Raw genomic sequence first — 16,065 nt, 5'->3', positions numbered from 1 at the left:
TATCGCGGGTATGCTAGAGGGCGCCAGATATTTTCAAAGTGGATGCTGAATATAAGATTTTTTTGCATTGAATAAAACAGAATTAATCGCCATCTCACATTCGGGATTGAGGCGTTACAGCAATTTGCGATGATAGAGGGCGCCAGATATTTTCAAAGCTGATACTGAACATTTAATGCAGTTATTGCTTTTTTTTTATCATATTACATTTTTAAAAAAACAATGTGGTTCTGTTGACATATTTAAATGTTCACATAAAATGAGTTTTTGCATGAGGCTAAGGAACATGCTTTTTCGCTCCAATATATATGTTATATTTATTTATTTCTAATGTACTGTCATTATTTACTGTATAGAAATTGAAATGGGTGTTCAAAAACTTTTGAAAATAGATGGTCGTCTTATATTCGGGCCAATACGGTAGTTTCATGAAAATTACGTTTTTTTTTTAGTCTTTTGGAGGTACGCTTTTAAAAGTTTTTAGTTGTCATGCCTCATTTTGGGGACTTAAAATATTACATTATTCAAAAAGTATTTCACTTAAGTTTTTTCAGCTTAATTTATTGTCAAAAAAATGCTAGATTCTTTTTTTTTTTACAGTGTTGGCTTTCTCATTTTTGGTTTCATATTTATTCTAAACATATATATAATATTTGTTTCATTTTTTTTCCACTCATCCCAAAAAAAATCAGTCAAAAAACTGCTGTTTTTCCAGAAAGGATCCACTCAAATTAAACTCAACTATCACTGTTTATTGTCTTTTATTTCTCGGTTATCGTCATGGCGACATAGTAACGACAAAATAACCGAACATTTCAAGCTTTTTGACCACCACGCAATTTTTTGTAGCAAATTCTACGCAACAGTTTTGACTAAAATGGCATAACAGCCTTGTAACTTCATCCCTATATTTAACAATCACAATTATGTAATAAAAAAACCGTCACACGGCATTAAAGTTTCAAGTTACATTATAGAATTTTTCAAAATAAAAGTGTAAAAGCTTTGTAATTTTGGAGAAAACTTTGTCAGGTCCCGCAAAAAAGCCATTTTTTAAATCATATATTAGTTTTTAAATAGAAAAAAAGACAAGATTTTGTCTGAGACATAACATGATCCTGATATTGACTGAAAATTCAACAAAAACAGTATAAAAGAAAGATGACCACCAGTTAAATATGTTGTGCGTACTCTGGTCTTGTTTTGAAATAAAAATGGCGTTTAGAAAATAAATGAAGGTTTCTTGAAGGCGCGGAATGGGGATTCAACCCAAATCTTGCGAGCTCAGTCCGTATTTGCCTTCCAAAACGTCCACCGTGGAAGAAAAGGCACTAAAAAGCCAATTGAAAATTGTTTTTGTTTTTCTTTTTTTTTTTATTCAAGCTTGTCAACAAATGTTTTGTGTCAAGATTTTATTTTATTTTGTGCGATTTTTATTCATTTGAAATATATATATCGATATTTTTAGCATTTTATTTGGGGATTTAGGTTTTTTTATCAATGCAAGTGGCTAAAAGGGATTTAATTTTTTGTCCATTTTCATTTTTTATGCACTAAATAAAAGATGCAAAAAAATAAAACCATCAAATAATTGATAATAAAATAATACATTGTAATCATGCAAATATAAAATATTCTAAGAGCAAATTAGTACCAAAAAATGTCATGTTTGCATATTTTGTCCAAAAAAATGGTATTTGGGTAATTTTTATACACAAGGAAAATACTAAAACTGTCAAAATATTATTTTCCATCTTTATATAATTCGAAACCGTGTTTTTTTATTTGGCAGTATCATTTTTAAATAAAAAATAACTTTTGTGACTGTCTATTTATTTGGATAAAAGTTATGTACAGTATTTGGGGGCGGGGCTTAACAATAGTAAGACCACTCCCACAAAAAATCTTTTATCAAAAGGGTTAAAGAATATATATTTTTTTAAATGTCTTTCAATTCAAACAGTTTTCTTAATATTAAGATATTATTTAATATAATTTTTAAATATCTCTAATAAAATCAATAAAAATTCCACTCACCAGCCAGCCCTGATGACGCTGTACTTTCCGTAAACCGACAAGTCCACCACGGTGGACCCGAGCCGATTCCGGTCTCCGATGGGACCCCCGTCCACCACCATGGCGAGTTTGGGCCAGAGCTCTTCAAACTCCTTCACGGCACCCCCAAAATATGAAATAATTAGTGAGGAAAATAGTCTGAGTTGTGGCCGGTGGCGCCAAGACTTACGTGAACGGCCACGGTGCTGTTGTGCGCGCTGACGTTAGCGCTGGTTAGCGCCAGAGGCTCGCCGCACATCTGACATAGGCGGCGGATGAAGGCGCAATCCGGAATGCGGACGCCCACTAGCTGAGGAATGCTACATGTTAGCAATTTGCTAACTTGACCAAATAGCATTTTTGTAAATGGAAGCTAATTCATAGTTCATAGTAAATGCTGTCATTTATTTTATTCTATTTACTTTTCAGTTTTTGCACATTTTTTGCCAATTTTTGCCCTTTTTTGGCCCATTTTATGCCCATTTTTGCCCACTTTTTCCCTTTATTTTCTTGATTTTAATTTGAAATGAATGCTTTGAGTACACACATGAGTCGTAAAAAATGATACAAATACAAAATATGAAGAATATTTAATGTTTTTTTAAATCAAATTTGTTTTTGATTAAATTTCCCAAATTTTTGTTATTCCTTTTGTTCTTTAAAATGTCAAAAGACATACGAATTATGACCACCTTTATAGACTAGTACTATTAAAGTTTCTATTTTCTTACAATTATTACACCAAAAGAATAAATATTCTCAATTTTATTTATTATGTACTACATAAAAATTCAAAAAAATGAATAAAAAAGTACGTTCTCTCATTTATCATTCTGAATGAAAGATAATTCCTTAAATTGATATTAATAAAAATAAATACTAATAATATATATGCAAAAAAGATAATTAATGGCTAAATAAATCAACACCCTTTTGTGATTATTAACCCTTTGTTCCCAAAAAAATGACCTAATAATTTCATAATCCTTTTTTTCAGCTTGTAATTGTTAAAAATCCCATTATCTAATATTCTTTAATTAGGTTCTTTAATTAAAATTTAAACACGACTCACCGACGTGAACGGGTTGAGCTCTTTGTTGAGTATTGGCGACCTCTCAAACACCAACGTGACTGGACCCGGCAGTAGGTCATTCAAAAGCTCCTCTTTCACCTTCACCTTACAGTACCTGCACATAGAGACGCCATCTTTAACGACATTCGGGCACTCGAACGCGGCAGTTACGCTTTTTCTTACTTGTGTATATCGCGTATTTCTCCCACGCAAATGGCCAGAGGCTTCTGCTCGTTGCGCTCTTTGATATCGTAGATCTCACGGACGGCGCCGGAATTCTGCGCCAGACACGCCAGGCCGTAAATGGTGTCGGTCGGCACGGCGACCACGTGACCGTCTTGCAACGCCTTCGCCGTCTGGATCAAGATGTCGGCCATGTCTAAAAAAAAAAGCAAAAACCTTAAATGTTTGGCTGTCATTGATGGTAAAAAGATAAAAATATGAACTTTTTTGTACATAATTGATTTAGTCAGGTAACCAATATGTGAAGTGTTCGATTTTATCCCTCTTTACGAAAGATTCTAACGGATTATAATGTATAACCTAAGAAAAGTGAAACTATTTGCCTCAGTTTCCAAAAATACAAGTTTTCCTGAAGTAGTCGTAACTAATTAGGCAAACCAGTCCAACAGGTGCGTGTCGCGAGAATATGATGCAATACGTACGCGTGTTTATGTTGCATTTTTTGAAAGCAGCAATGTTATAGTTTCATATAAATGAATAAACATATAAACAAATATTTATTTTGGACTGTTTATTAATATCTTACCTGTGTACGCCTCCTGTGGAAGAAACGGCCCGTCGCCGTTCGCCGGTGCTAAATGCAGCACTTTGGTCTTTAGCCGTTTACACATTTTAGTACCGGCTTGGTTAAGAGCAAGTGTACTATAAGACGCTCTATTTCTTATTATTTGGAAGGCAATATCCAAAAGAAGCTTCATGAAATTGAGGTGAGTCGAGGAGTGTTGACAGGTCGAAGCAGAGTAACATGCTGCTACTGGTCCATAGATAACGCGTGTATATAGAACTGCAAAAAGTGAGAGTAGGCGGCGTTAGTAACTAGCCGCCATCTTAAAGCAGTACGTTTCTTTGGCTGGGCTCTGCTGCAACGAACATAATTTACGCCACTAAACTACACGCAACTTCTAGATTCAAAATGAGTTTGTTTTGTAACAAATTGTATCACCATGACTATGATTCAGGGTATATGGTGAAAAGAAAAGTGAGTGCGGAAGTTGAAATAGAGGCCATGCCTCTATTCGTGACGTAATTTTCTTAAAGGGCCCGCACGGAAAACAATTATAACAAGCCTGTCATTTGCGAGTAGAAGCACCTGGCTGCTAATTTTGAATTTTAATACAGAATCTACAATGTCTGAAGCAAGTGGAACAAGTTCTCCAGAAGTGGAAAAGGTCAGTGAACAAAATTTAATGTAATTAAAATAATTAAATAAACACAAAATATCCTTATTGTTGGTTTTATAGGACTTGGAGGATCTTTCTGAGATGATATCCAACAGAAAAGATAAAATAACCTTGTGCAATCAAATTCTGAAAGACCTGAACGACCTAAAACATGTTCTTACGGTGAGCATTTTTGTTACAATGTAGTTTTAATTGTTTTTAATTCACCTTATTTAATTTCAGACCAAACCTCTTCAAGATGGCTCCCTCCCACTCCAAAAATAACATATTTAATCCTCCAATAATAAAACAATGACACTCTACTGAGACAATAAGTTTTTATTTTTTTGATATTGCTCTTATTTGAGAACGTTGTCGTATTACTTTGTACGAAACGAGCATATGCAAACATTTAAATATCATACATTCTCTGTAGAAAATACAAATCCTCGCTCTGTGGGTGACAAAACAACCTTTTGGAAGCGCATTCTTCATTTAATTTATTTAATTTCCGATGTATTTGTGTCAAATATTTCCTGATTTTTGACTAAATCTGCTTCCAAAAAGCCTGTCAAAATGTACAATGGGGTTGAAAGGCATAACTCAACCCCCAATAAAAGTGAAATGAGAAGAAATGTATAGTTTTTTTAAAACGTAATTCTTAAAACAGAATCTCGTTTCATTTTTTTGTGTATTAATGCAATCTGGTATTAAACCATTGATGTAAAACTACTTCCTATCACGTGTAGCTGACATAAACGGTCATACATTTCTAAACGTTTGCAAGTGAGATTATGCATATAAAAATACTCTATTTAAGGATAGGTGGGGGGATGTCGCGTGGTGGGATTTGTGTGCATGCCTTATTTGAAAATTGCATAGTTAACAACCGTACGACTGAATAATCACTTTTCAATGACATTTGGACCCATGCAATACTGCATAACTGGAATGCTTGAGAGTCGACTGCGATTGGCCGTTTGGTCGGATGCTAGCAAAGGTTGCTAGGGACGTTTGGTCGCTCAGACGTTTGGTCGCCGGTCAAATGGTGACAGAGAGTTTACTGTTGAAACTAGTTTTCAAAATTATATTCATGGGAGTGAGTTTAATATCTAAGAGAGAGAGTTTGATATCTAAGTACTGTTTAACATCTAAGTGATGTTGAAACCAGCTCTCAAAATTATATTCATGAGTTTAATATCTAAGAGTTTAATATCTAAGAGAGAGTTTAATATCTATGTACTGTTTAATATCCAAGTACTGTTTAAAATCTAAGTACTGTTTAATGTCTAAGTACTGTTGAAACCAGCTCTCCATATTATATTCATGAGAGTTTAATATCCAAGAGAATGAATTTAATATCTAAATACTGTTTAATATCTAAGTACTGTTGAAAACAGTATATATTTAGATATTAAACTCTCTCATTAATATAATTTTGAGAGCTGGTTTCAGAAGTACTTCGATATTAAACAGTACTTAGATGTTAAACAGTACTTAGATATTAAACAGTATTTAGGTATTAAACAGTACTTCAATATTAAACTCTCATGAATATCATTTTGAGGGCTGGTTTGAACACTACTTATATATATTAAACAATACAGATATTAAACAGTACTTAGATATTAAACAGTACTTAGATATTAAACAGTACTTAGATATTAAACAGTACTTAGATATTAAACTCTCATGAATATAATTTTGAGAGCTGTTTTCAACAGTAAACTCAGTCACCATTTGACCGATGACCAACAGTCCGACGACCAAACGTCCGGTCACGCTAGCAAAGCGGCAGATGAATGCCGTTATGCCCATTTGTTGCATGAAAACAAAGGGATAATTTGCATCCCTGAGATGGCCACGACCCAAAAAAAAAAAAAAACAACAGTAGTTAAAAATGTGAATTCAGTGAAAACATAATCAAGTGAAAAGGCTTTTTTTCTTCCTATAAAAGGAAAGTCATTCCATAACACAAACAACAACAAAAACAACAAAAAATCAACTGAAATAAAAGGATGATCTGAATAAATTAATAAATCTTAATCTATGGTGCCATGTCATGTATGCCTGCAGGAAATGGAAACTTCCAATAAATTAGAATGTACAATTTTAAATTAGGGTTTAAATTAGGGGAAATGACGCAAAAAATGCTCGCCGCGTGTTTTTTGGGGGGGGCCGGTTCGCGATTGTGCTGGGAGCTAATCTGGATCAGTGCGGTTTCGAACCTGCGCTCAACATGTGTCGGGACATTTCGTAGGTAAGAAGAACCCTCACAACTTCAGTGTTTGGACAGCACAGTTAAGATAGAATATCATCAGTGAAATATGTACAATTTCATTGGCTGTATTATGACTAGCAACCCCATCCATTTGGATTAGGCCACGCCCAGTCAAAATTCATTAGGCGTCTATTTCTGTCAATGGCAGATAAAGTATTAACAACCCCAAAAAGGGAAACTAAACACTCCTATCGTATTAATTTACCATTAACTACGGTGTCCGGACTGATTTGTGGGTATGTTGGGGGTCAGCTGGGTTAGGCTCCAGCACCCCCATGTGACCCTTGTAAGGATAAGCGGTGCAGATGGTGGTCGGGAAGTGTCGGGCAATTTCCATGTTGGCAAAAAGTAAACAAAAATATCTATAGTGGCCGCAAGAATGCAAAATAACTGCAATGAAAACTGGTTTAAACCAGAATATACACTTTGGGGGATGTTATTTTATGAGCATTTTAGCTTTGTGCTTTTTAGTAGTCACCCAATTGGTAGCATTGTTGTTCATCTGACTGGCTAACGTTAGCAAATAATGTCACATGAGGTTATTTTTTAAGAGGATGATGACATTAGCGGCTAATGCTATCTAGCTAGTGACTATAGGTCAAAATATTGAGGCCAGAATGGCTTGGGATTGCCAATTTTGCTTTCATTGTCGTTTATCTGACAGGCTAACGTTAGCAACTAGCATCACACGAGCTAATTTTTAAGAGTAGGATGACATTGGCAGCTAATGCTAAGTAGCTAGTGACTATTGGTAAAAAGTTTGATGCCAAGATGGCCAATTTTGCGTTCACTGTTGTTTATCTGACTGGCTAACGTTAGCAACTAGCTTCACATGAGATTATTTTTCAGAGTAGGATGACATTAGCGGCTAATGCTAACTAGCTAGTTACTATTGGTAAAGAGCTTGAGGCCAAGATGGCTTGGGATTGTCAATTTTGCATTGTTGTTGTCAGCATTGTTGGCTAACGTTAGCAACTAGCATCACACGAGCTAATTTTTAAGAGTAGGATGACATTAGCGGCTAATGCTATCTAGCTAGTGACTATAGGTAAAAATATTGAGGGTTGAGATCGTCAATTTTGAGTTCACTGTTGTCAGCATACCCAAATTTTGGCTTTTTTTGCAAATGGCCGACACTTCCCGACCACGGCGATTAACGGGAAACTCAACTTGCGTGATCTCGTCGAAGAAAAATGCACTGAAGGTAACGGGAGGAGGTTCAGAGGCATGTTAAGGATTGCCTTCGGTGGCCATGTTGAAATCGTCGGCGACCAATAGCAGGGCTTCGATGTTGGCGGTGGTTTCCGGGCTTTGCAGCGCCAGGAAGTCCGACACGTCCATGTTGGCCAGCGAGGAGGTCGCCGACGACGACGGTGCCGGGGGAGGCGGCGGGCGAGGGACCGTCTGGGCGAGGGAGGGATTGTTGTCCTCAACCGCCTCGGGGGTCGACTCGGGGGGGCAGCATGGGATGTCGGGAGTGGGTTTTTGAGGCGGTGGATTGGTCTCCGCCGTGTTCTTTTCCTTGGGCGTGTCCCTACAGGCGCAGTGGCACTGACACGATTCCTCTTGTTTGATGATGATGACGGGCAGGCTGAGGCCGATCTGTTGGACGGAGCTGCCTGTGACCACAAATTCATTCAAATTTAAGTCTTTGCAAAGAGACGCTCTTGAAAATGGCCGCGGCTGTTAGCACATTTCCTGGTTTTAGCTTTGAAGAAGCATTCATTCCTTCGGGAAAATGTCTATTTCAAAAGACTTGACTCTACAGGTGGACGATAAAACGACAATTATCGTGAGATAATTTCATTTTAAACTGTAATTACACCATATGACCACAACAAAGAATGGGGGCGCTGTTGTGAGATGAACGCAAGGAGAAGATGACGAGGAAATGTGTTTTTTTTTAGCGTGTTAGCAATAGAGGCTAACATGGAGCGTGAATGTAAAAGGATAATAACATGGCCAAAATAAAGAAATTATGGGATGCAGGACAACCCCTGGCCAACCCACTAAAAAAACAAGTGAATTTTCCCTGGCATTTTCCTTTTTTTAAAATGAGCATTCTAATTGAAAATTTCCATAGACTTAAATAAAAAAAAATCATATTCTCTTTCCTTATAAAGTATTTAACTTACCTGCATTTCCTCCCATCGGTATGGCAGTAGTAAAGAACACCTTCTCAACTTTTGGACCACTTTGAGACTGCAAAAGGAATACAAATGTAGAAATGAACAGAAAAGAACCCATTAAAAAGCCACTAACGTTTTTAAGACTCACCGCCTGCTCTGAATTTTGCTGACTGTTGGTGGCGCTGCTTAGAATCCACTGCAAGTTCTGATCGGACATCACCAGGCTAGGCTGGAGTAGATTTGGCGTTGGCGCCATGGCGATGGGGGCGGAGCCGGGGACAGCCAAAGGCACGGGTTGGGCTACGGTTGCCAGGGCGTCGGAGCCGGCGGCGGCGTTCGGGACGTTTGACGTGGTGGATGGCGCCGGAATTGATGTGGGCGGGGGTGCTGCCTCCTGCTGGAGAAACGCTGGCGGTACAGCCACGTAATGCTGCGATGCCACGCGATTGGGCGCCGAGGCTTGAACGCTCCCCTCGGCGATGTGCAAGAAAGTGTGCGGCTGAGGGGGGGTGCCGGAGGCGGACGCCAGGGTCTGGGAGGAAGGAACGCCCTCCATGATGGCGGTTGAGGACGAGGAAGGGGCGGGGGTGAAAGTTAAAGACGCCAGGGATGATGGCGCTTCGGACGGGGTGGGGGTATCCGGGTGGAAGTGTTCGCCGAGGCTTTCTGGAGGGATGAGAAACGGGGTTTAACGGAGGGGGAAAGGATGTTTGGCGACGTGAAGGCTTACCGCCAGGTCGGGTTTCGTCTTGACTGACGCTGTTTTCGGGACTCTGGAACATGAGCTCAAAGATTTTGACGGGGGTTAGGTTGTTTAGGTCCAGATTTTGTGCCTGGAGAGAAATGGGAGGAAAATTTGTGGTTATTTGGTGACCTTTGTTGGGTTGGATAACTTTATTCATCCCGTATTCGGGATATTTTGTTGTCACAGTAGTAAGAGGGTGAGAATACAGACACCGAAAAGGCATTTTTTAGACATTAATAGATAGATCATAAGTGGATACATAAAAAAATATGTATATAAATAAATAAATAAATATAAACATTGTTTCAGTTTTAAATCCGTTTCAGTTGAGTTGGACTTACATTGTGCAGTTGTTCCCTCAATTCGTGGTCCGAGGAAATCAGACTCAAATCACTGAGGCAGAGTGAGTGATTGGCGTCCTGAAAATAAAAAAATAATTAAATAATATTTAATTAATTTTGGAACATGTTACTGTAGCTAACCGAAATTTTCAATGTTAAACCAAGAGTCTACTCTAGGGATTTAACGTCAACTTGATTTTATGTGGGCCGTACCATTTGAGATAAAATTTAGATTTTTTTTTAATAAATGGATTAAAAGAACTGGATTAAAATCCCCGAATATTCCTTTTTTTGTAGATCTAAAACAATGTTTATATGAGCTTTTTTAAAAATACATTTTCAGATTTTACAAAATGATTTTTGTACTAAAAACACAGAAAATGGATTAAAAAATGACAGTTATTGATTTAAAAAGGGGGAAAATCTGGAAATTTAATATACAACCCTTTGTAGATCTAAAACAATGTTTATTTTAGCTTTTTTAAAATAAATTTTTAGATTTAACAAAATGATTTTTGAACTAAAAAAACTGAAAAAATGGATTAAAAATGACAATTATTGATTTAAAAGGGGGAAATCAGTAAATTTAATATAAATCTATATCTATCATTTGAATTTGATCCTAAAACAGAAAGTCAGCACTCATGATTGACTTTCCCGGGCCACACCAAATGATGCGGCGGTCCAGATTTGGCCCCCGGGCCGCCACTTTGACACATGTGGACTCTACTCACTTCAGACAATGGGTGAGCGAGGGTGACGGTGAAGGGCTGTCCCTTATCATGACCCCGAATGTGACTCTTCAAACTGTACTGGCTGCTGAAGGTCTTCTCGCAGCCATCACTTGGACAGTTGAAAGGCTTCTCGCCTGACCAAATATATCAAAACATTACTCAAATCATGTCCTTAGGGGGCGCTGCGGTGCCAATTCTACCTGTGTGGGTCCGCACGTGTGTTTTTAGGTGATGACTTGCGGCGAAGGCTTTTCCACAGCCACTGTGGTCGCAGCGGAATGGTTTCTCTCCGGTGTGGGTTCGAATGTGCTTCCTCAAGTCACTGAGGGTGGTGAAGTACTTGGTGCAGCCTTCGGATTCACAGTTGAAGGTTTTGCCTGTGTGGAGTCTCTGGTGTGCTTTTAGCCTGTAGAAACAAGTGGATATCTCTCATCTCATTTTCTGAACTGTTTTATCCTCACTAGGGTCTGCTGGAGCCTATCCCAGCTGAGTTCGGGCCAGAGATGATGGAAACACCCTGAATTGGTGGCCAGCCAATCGCAGGGCATGAGGAGACAGACAAGTAATTATATTCAATATTAAAGTGGAAAACCGAAAATAGTTTTATATATTTATTTTTTAGATTTTACAAAATGCCTTTTGACCTAAAAACACCAAAAGAAAAAAATGGATAAAAAATTGCAACTATTGTTTTAAAAAGGGAAACAAATCAGGAAATATATATATAATATATAAATACATATATATATTTTTTTCTAAATGGATTAAAATCCCTAAATATTCAAATTTTTATAGATCTTAAAGATAAAACAATACTTACTTTAGCTTTTTATATATATTTTTAGATTTCACAAAATAATTTTTGAACTAAAAACAGACAAAAATTGATAAAAAAATTACCATTATTGATTTAAAAAGGGGCAAAATCAGGGAATTTAATATTCATCTCTACTATCATTTGAATTTGATCCTAAAACAGAAAGTCAGCACTCATCATTGACTTTCCCGGGCCACACAAAATGCTGCGGCGGGCCAAATTTGGCCCCCGGGCCGCCACTTTGACACCAATGAATTCGCCACATTCAATTGTACCTGTACAAAGTGTTGAAGGCCTTCTCGCAACCTTGCACGTCGCACTCGAACGGCTTTTCCTTGGTGTGCACGCGGACGTGGATCTTGAGGCTGTACGAGGTGAGGAAGGCCTTCCCGCAGCCTTGCTGATTGCAGACAAAAGTGTACTCGCCGCGGTGGGTCTTTTGATGCGTGCGAAGGTTGCCCGCCGTGCTGTAGGTCCTGGTGCAGCCTTCAAACATACACTGGTAGCGTTTCACCTAAGACGAATGCAAGATTGAGTCTAGATCAGGGGTGGGCAAACTTTTTTTTGGCCCAGGGGCCATATTGACTTTAAAAAATTGACAGATGGGCGCGGGTTAGCATAAGATAGGATACATATAAAAAAGTGCATCCGTTAACAGTACACATGAAACATAAACAGAAAAAAAAGGACTAAAGTATTAACATACTCATCACTCATCATCCAAGTAAAAAGTATAAAGTACAAAGTCAAGTAAAAAGGAATGTATTAAGAAATTTAAAAAAAAGATAGAGGGTCTGTAAAACACAAAAAATCAAATAAGAGTGGACAAAGCAACTGCCACTGGCTTCTGCGTGACGGTGCCATCTTGGGGATAAAAAACAACTAAAATTTAAAAACAAGAAAAAAAATAATATTTAAAAAAACAACAACCAAAAAAAGAAAATATTCAAAAAAAACAAAAAAATGAATGAATGAATTGATGAATAGATGAATGAATGGATGGATGAATGGATGAATGAATGGATGGATGAATAAATGGATGAATAAATGGATGAATGAATGGGTGAATAAATGGATGAATAGATAAATAAATAAAATAAAAACAATTAGGACAATGTCGGCGGGCCGGATTAAACCGCCTAGCGAGCCGGATTTGGCCCGCGGGCCGTAGTTTGCCTAAATCAAAACCTTAGACCGGGGACCTCACCTCTGTCTGCTTGGTCTCCGGACACTCGGAATGCAACGTTAGCGTAGCGCCTTCGATATTCCGCGGCATGGGCGTGGAACCCGGATTGATGGTGAACTGAATCTGATCCGGTGAGATGGTGTGGTGAACGTATCCCTGCGACATGGCCTCGCGGTCTCCCATAAAGGCCAGCGAGCCATCCTCGTCGTCGCCCTCGGTCAAGAAGGCCACGCCGTCGTCGTCGCCCCCGCAGTGACCCTCCTCCTCGCCCTCTTCGTCCAGGCGGATGGGGTCGCGTTCGATGAGCACGGTGGTGCGGTCGTAAACGCGGCCCCCGGTGGTCGAGGGTTCCGCCATCAGGCCGCCGTCGCCTTTGTCGAAGGGTAGTTTGTCGTCGTCGTCTTCGTCGCCCCCTTCCAGGGGGCAAACCTCGACCTCGAAATACAGCGGCGCCTCTGTGCGAGGGCCATTTTCAGACATGGTCCCAGGTTCCTTTCGGCCGAGGAAGACCGGAGATTGAATCTGAGGAGGGGTGACAATTCATTTAGTGATAATAGTCGACCAATGGGGTGTCAGACTAGGGTTGGTTGGCGGGCGGCTTTAATGTCAACTTGATTTCATGTGGGCTGGACCTTTTTAGATGTAATATTTAGATTTTTTATTTTATAAATGGATTAAAAGCCCTGAATATTTAGTTTTTTAAAGATCTAAAACAATGTTTATTTTTGCTTTTTTTTAAATATATTTTTAGATTTTATTAAATTATTTTTGAACTAAAAACTGAAAATAATGGATTAAAAAATGACTATTTTTAATTTAAAAGGGGGAAAATCAGGAAATTTAATATACATTTATACTCTTCATTTTAATTTGATCCTAAAATAGAAAGTCGGCACTCATGATTGACTTTCCCGGGCCACACAAAATGATGCGGCGGGCCAGATTTGGCCCTCGGGCTGCCACTTTGACACATGTGCTATATGCTATGACATATAAAATTTAGCAAAGTGCATTTAGGACAGCAGAGGACGACAATTTGTGCTAACTCGACCATACAGTTGTACCTCTACTTTCAAAACTTTCGAACACAGCTGGGATAGGCTCCAGCACCCCCAGTAACCCTTGTGAGGATATCGGTGCAGAAAATGAAGGATTTTTTTTTCAAGTGACATGCCTCACCTTTGAAGAATGTGGAAAATGTAACCAACATCTGTATTTTGCCCACAAACGTCAGTTTCATAAGATTCACGACACAGAAATATGACACAATGAATCGATTCTTACAAAATATACTTTAGATATAATCTATTAAATTCCATATTGCACGTGGTTTGGAATTTCGGTTAAAAACTGAATAAATGAATCAAAGAAATCCTCATCAATCACCTTTAAATTGACCTCTCAACCTACCTGGTAATATTCCACTTGAAATTATGAGCACAAATATATATATGTAATTCCTGAAATACTTTAATCGGGGTTATATTTTGTCAATTTAGTCAAAATTTATTCAACCGAGTGCCATCTTTAGCATCTTCATCTCGGCCGCCTCAGATGCTAACAAGCAGCTACAAATAATGACCCAAAAAGGCAAAAAATATATATTTTTAAAAGTTTCGTGTATCGTCGTTGGACGTTATTATTACGTCCAAGCGCTCGTTTTAATTAATTTTGCAAAAATATTATCTTACAAAAACACTAAGGCGTAACGTTATGCGAGAGGCTAGCAATACCTTTAGCACACATGCTAATCACGAACCGTTCTAATGTCGACAGCTGACCCCAAAACTCAAAAGGCTCCCCAACGGGCAAATATTTCCACGTGACAACGTAACACGTCCGCGTCTGTTAACACATAAACCGAGCTGCAATATTAAAAAGTAATTTATTTACCTGTATTGTATTTTGAGGGAGCTTTATTTGCGTGTTACGGATGTTTAGCGCCGTATAACCTCCGATGATAGTTGTTGACGTCACACTCGTGGAGGCGTTTCAGGTGCATTGTGGGAAAGTTCAACAATAACATTGATCATTGCGAAAGTGACCACACTTCCGCTATAAAAAAAATTAAGTGATATAACATTTAAATTCTATGGAAAATTACACAATTCTCCGTTTAGATTGAATTCAAGGATTAACAATCAATTTAAATTAGAATTATGAACAGAAGTAGCTAGTCAACCTAAAACAATTAAAAAATGCTATTATGACAATTTTGATCAAACGGTTAATTTTTTTAATGAAAAAAACGACATATCGAAATTGTAATCATTTTTGCCTGTTCAACTAATCTTGAATTGATTAACAAAGACTTCTTTATAGGACTAGGTGTTAAATATCCCTAATATTCAGCACATCAATTGACAGTGATTGGAGATATCGTCTTACATGGGGTGGGATTTGGCTAGGATCACGTGGTGCCACCTGCACGCCACATCATCAGTTGTTTGCCCCACACGTCATTGGGTGTTTCGGCCACTTATAACAAGACACCCTCTGCAGAGGTTGGCCCACCACAGGATGATCAGCCCCGGGTGTGTGGCGCAAGGTGGAACCACGCGATCAATTGGCAGCCCATGTTGCATCCTTACGTTTCAGCCACAGCCAGTGACTGCTCCGTTCCGCTGCAGTGGCAAGTTCTTTAATTGCCTTCCGTTGGGCCTGCCCCCTAATCCCTACTTCCTTCAGGAGCCTTGTGGTGGACTTGGCAACAAAGCCTCGACAGCCCACCTCCACCGGCCACACCTTTACGCTCCAGCCCCGCCCCTCTGCTTCAGCTGCTAAGTTGGTATATCGCAGCCTCTTCCGCTCAAATGCTTCATCGATGGCCTCTTCCCATGGGACAGTGAGCTCAACAATGAAGACACGCCAGCAGGATTTGGACCAGAGGACCAGATCGGGGCGCAGGTTGGTTGTTGCAATTTCTGGTGGGAAGGTGAGTCTCTGGGTGAGGTCCACCCGCATTTCCCAGTCCCGGGCAGCGTTCAGTGGGCCTGGATCTGGAGGAGATGTCTTGGTTCCTCTCTTCTCCCCTTCCCGGACAAAAGTTGTTTTCTGTGGGACTGTAGTCTGGAGAGGCAAGGCATTGGTGGTTACCCTCCTGCTCTCGAGTTCAGCAGCCAGGCACTTCAACACCTGGTTGTGGCGCCAGGAGTATCTTCCCTGCGTTAGGCTGGTCTTGCAACCCACCAAGATGTGTTTGAGGGTTGCCGGGGCTGCACACTGGAGGCAGGCTGGGTCCTCTCCATACCAGACATGTAGATTGGTTGGAGAGGGCAGGACATCATATGTGGCTCCAATGA

The 16,065-nt window shown here is 39.1% G+C and overlaps 2 protein-coding genes and 1 long non-coding RNA gene across 3 annotated transcripts; 1 reads left to right on the top strand and 2 right to left on the bottom strand.

Annotated features, from left to right (window-relative positions):
* Nucleotides 1–941: 941 nt before the first annotated feature.
* yrdc (yrdC N(6)-threonylcarbamoyltransferase domain containing) lies at nucleotides 942–4,358 on the bottom strand. The gene is made up of 6 exons (XM_077721734.1): nucleotides 3,897–4,358; nucleotides 3,311–3,506; nucleotides 3,128–3,242; nucleotides 2,246–2,365; nucleotides 2,038–2,168; nucleotides 942–1,331 (listed from the first exon to the last, which is right to left on the bottom strand). Exons 1-6 carry the CDS (start codon nucleotides 4,066–4,068, stop codon nucleotides 1,265–1,267), a joined length of 801 nt encoding a protein of 266 aa, XP_077577860.1. The 5' UTR covers nucleotides 4,069–4,358; the 3' UTR covers nucleotides 942–1,264.
* LOC144199859 (uncharacterized) lies at nucleotides 4,359–4,865 on the top strand. Its single transcript, XR_013326995.1, has 3 exons — nucleotides 4,359–4,539; nucleotides 4,612–4,713; nucleotides 4,774–4,865. It is a non-coding gene; the product is annotated as an uncharacterized LOC144199859 (long non-coding RNA).
* Nucleotides 4,866–7,586: 2,721 nt separating this feature from the next.
* Nucleotides 7,587–14,746, bottom strand: mtf1 (metal-regulatory transcription factor 1). The gene is made up of 10 exons (XM_077720681.1): nucleotides 14,657–14,746; nucleotides 12,785–13,285; nucleotides 11,853–12,091; nucleotides 10,961–11,166; nucleotides 10,761–10,894; nucleotides 10,027–10,104; nucleotides 9,671–9,773; nucleotides 9,089–9,606; nucleotides 8,947–9,013; nucleotides 7,587–8,430 (listed from the first exon to the last, which is right to left on the bottom strand). Exons 2-10 carry the CDS (start codon nucleotides 13,241–13,243, stop codon nucleotides 8,042–8,044), a joined length of 2,193 nt encoding a protein of 730 aa, XP_077576807.1. The 5' UTR covers nucleotides 13,244–13,285; nucleotides 14,657–14,746; the 3' UTR covers nucleotides 7,587–8,041.
* Between the last annotated feature and the right edge of the window lie 1,319 nt (nucleotides 14,747–16,065).

This window comes from Stigmatopora nigra, chromosome 7 (assembly GCF_051989575.1).
Source record: "Stigmatopora nigra isolate UIUO_SnigA chromosome 7, RoL_Snig_1.1, whole genome shotgun sequence".
NCBI lineage: Eukaryota > Metazoa > Chordata > Actinopteri > Syngnathiformes > Syngnathidae > Stigmatopora > Stigmatopora nigra.
The sequence above is the reverse complement of the archived record's forward strand: the minus strand, read 5'-3'. Positions and strand labels throughout refer to the sequence as shown.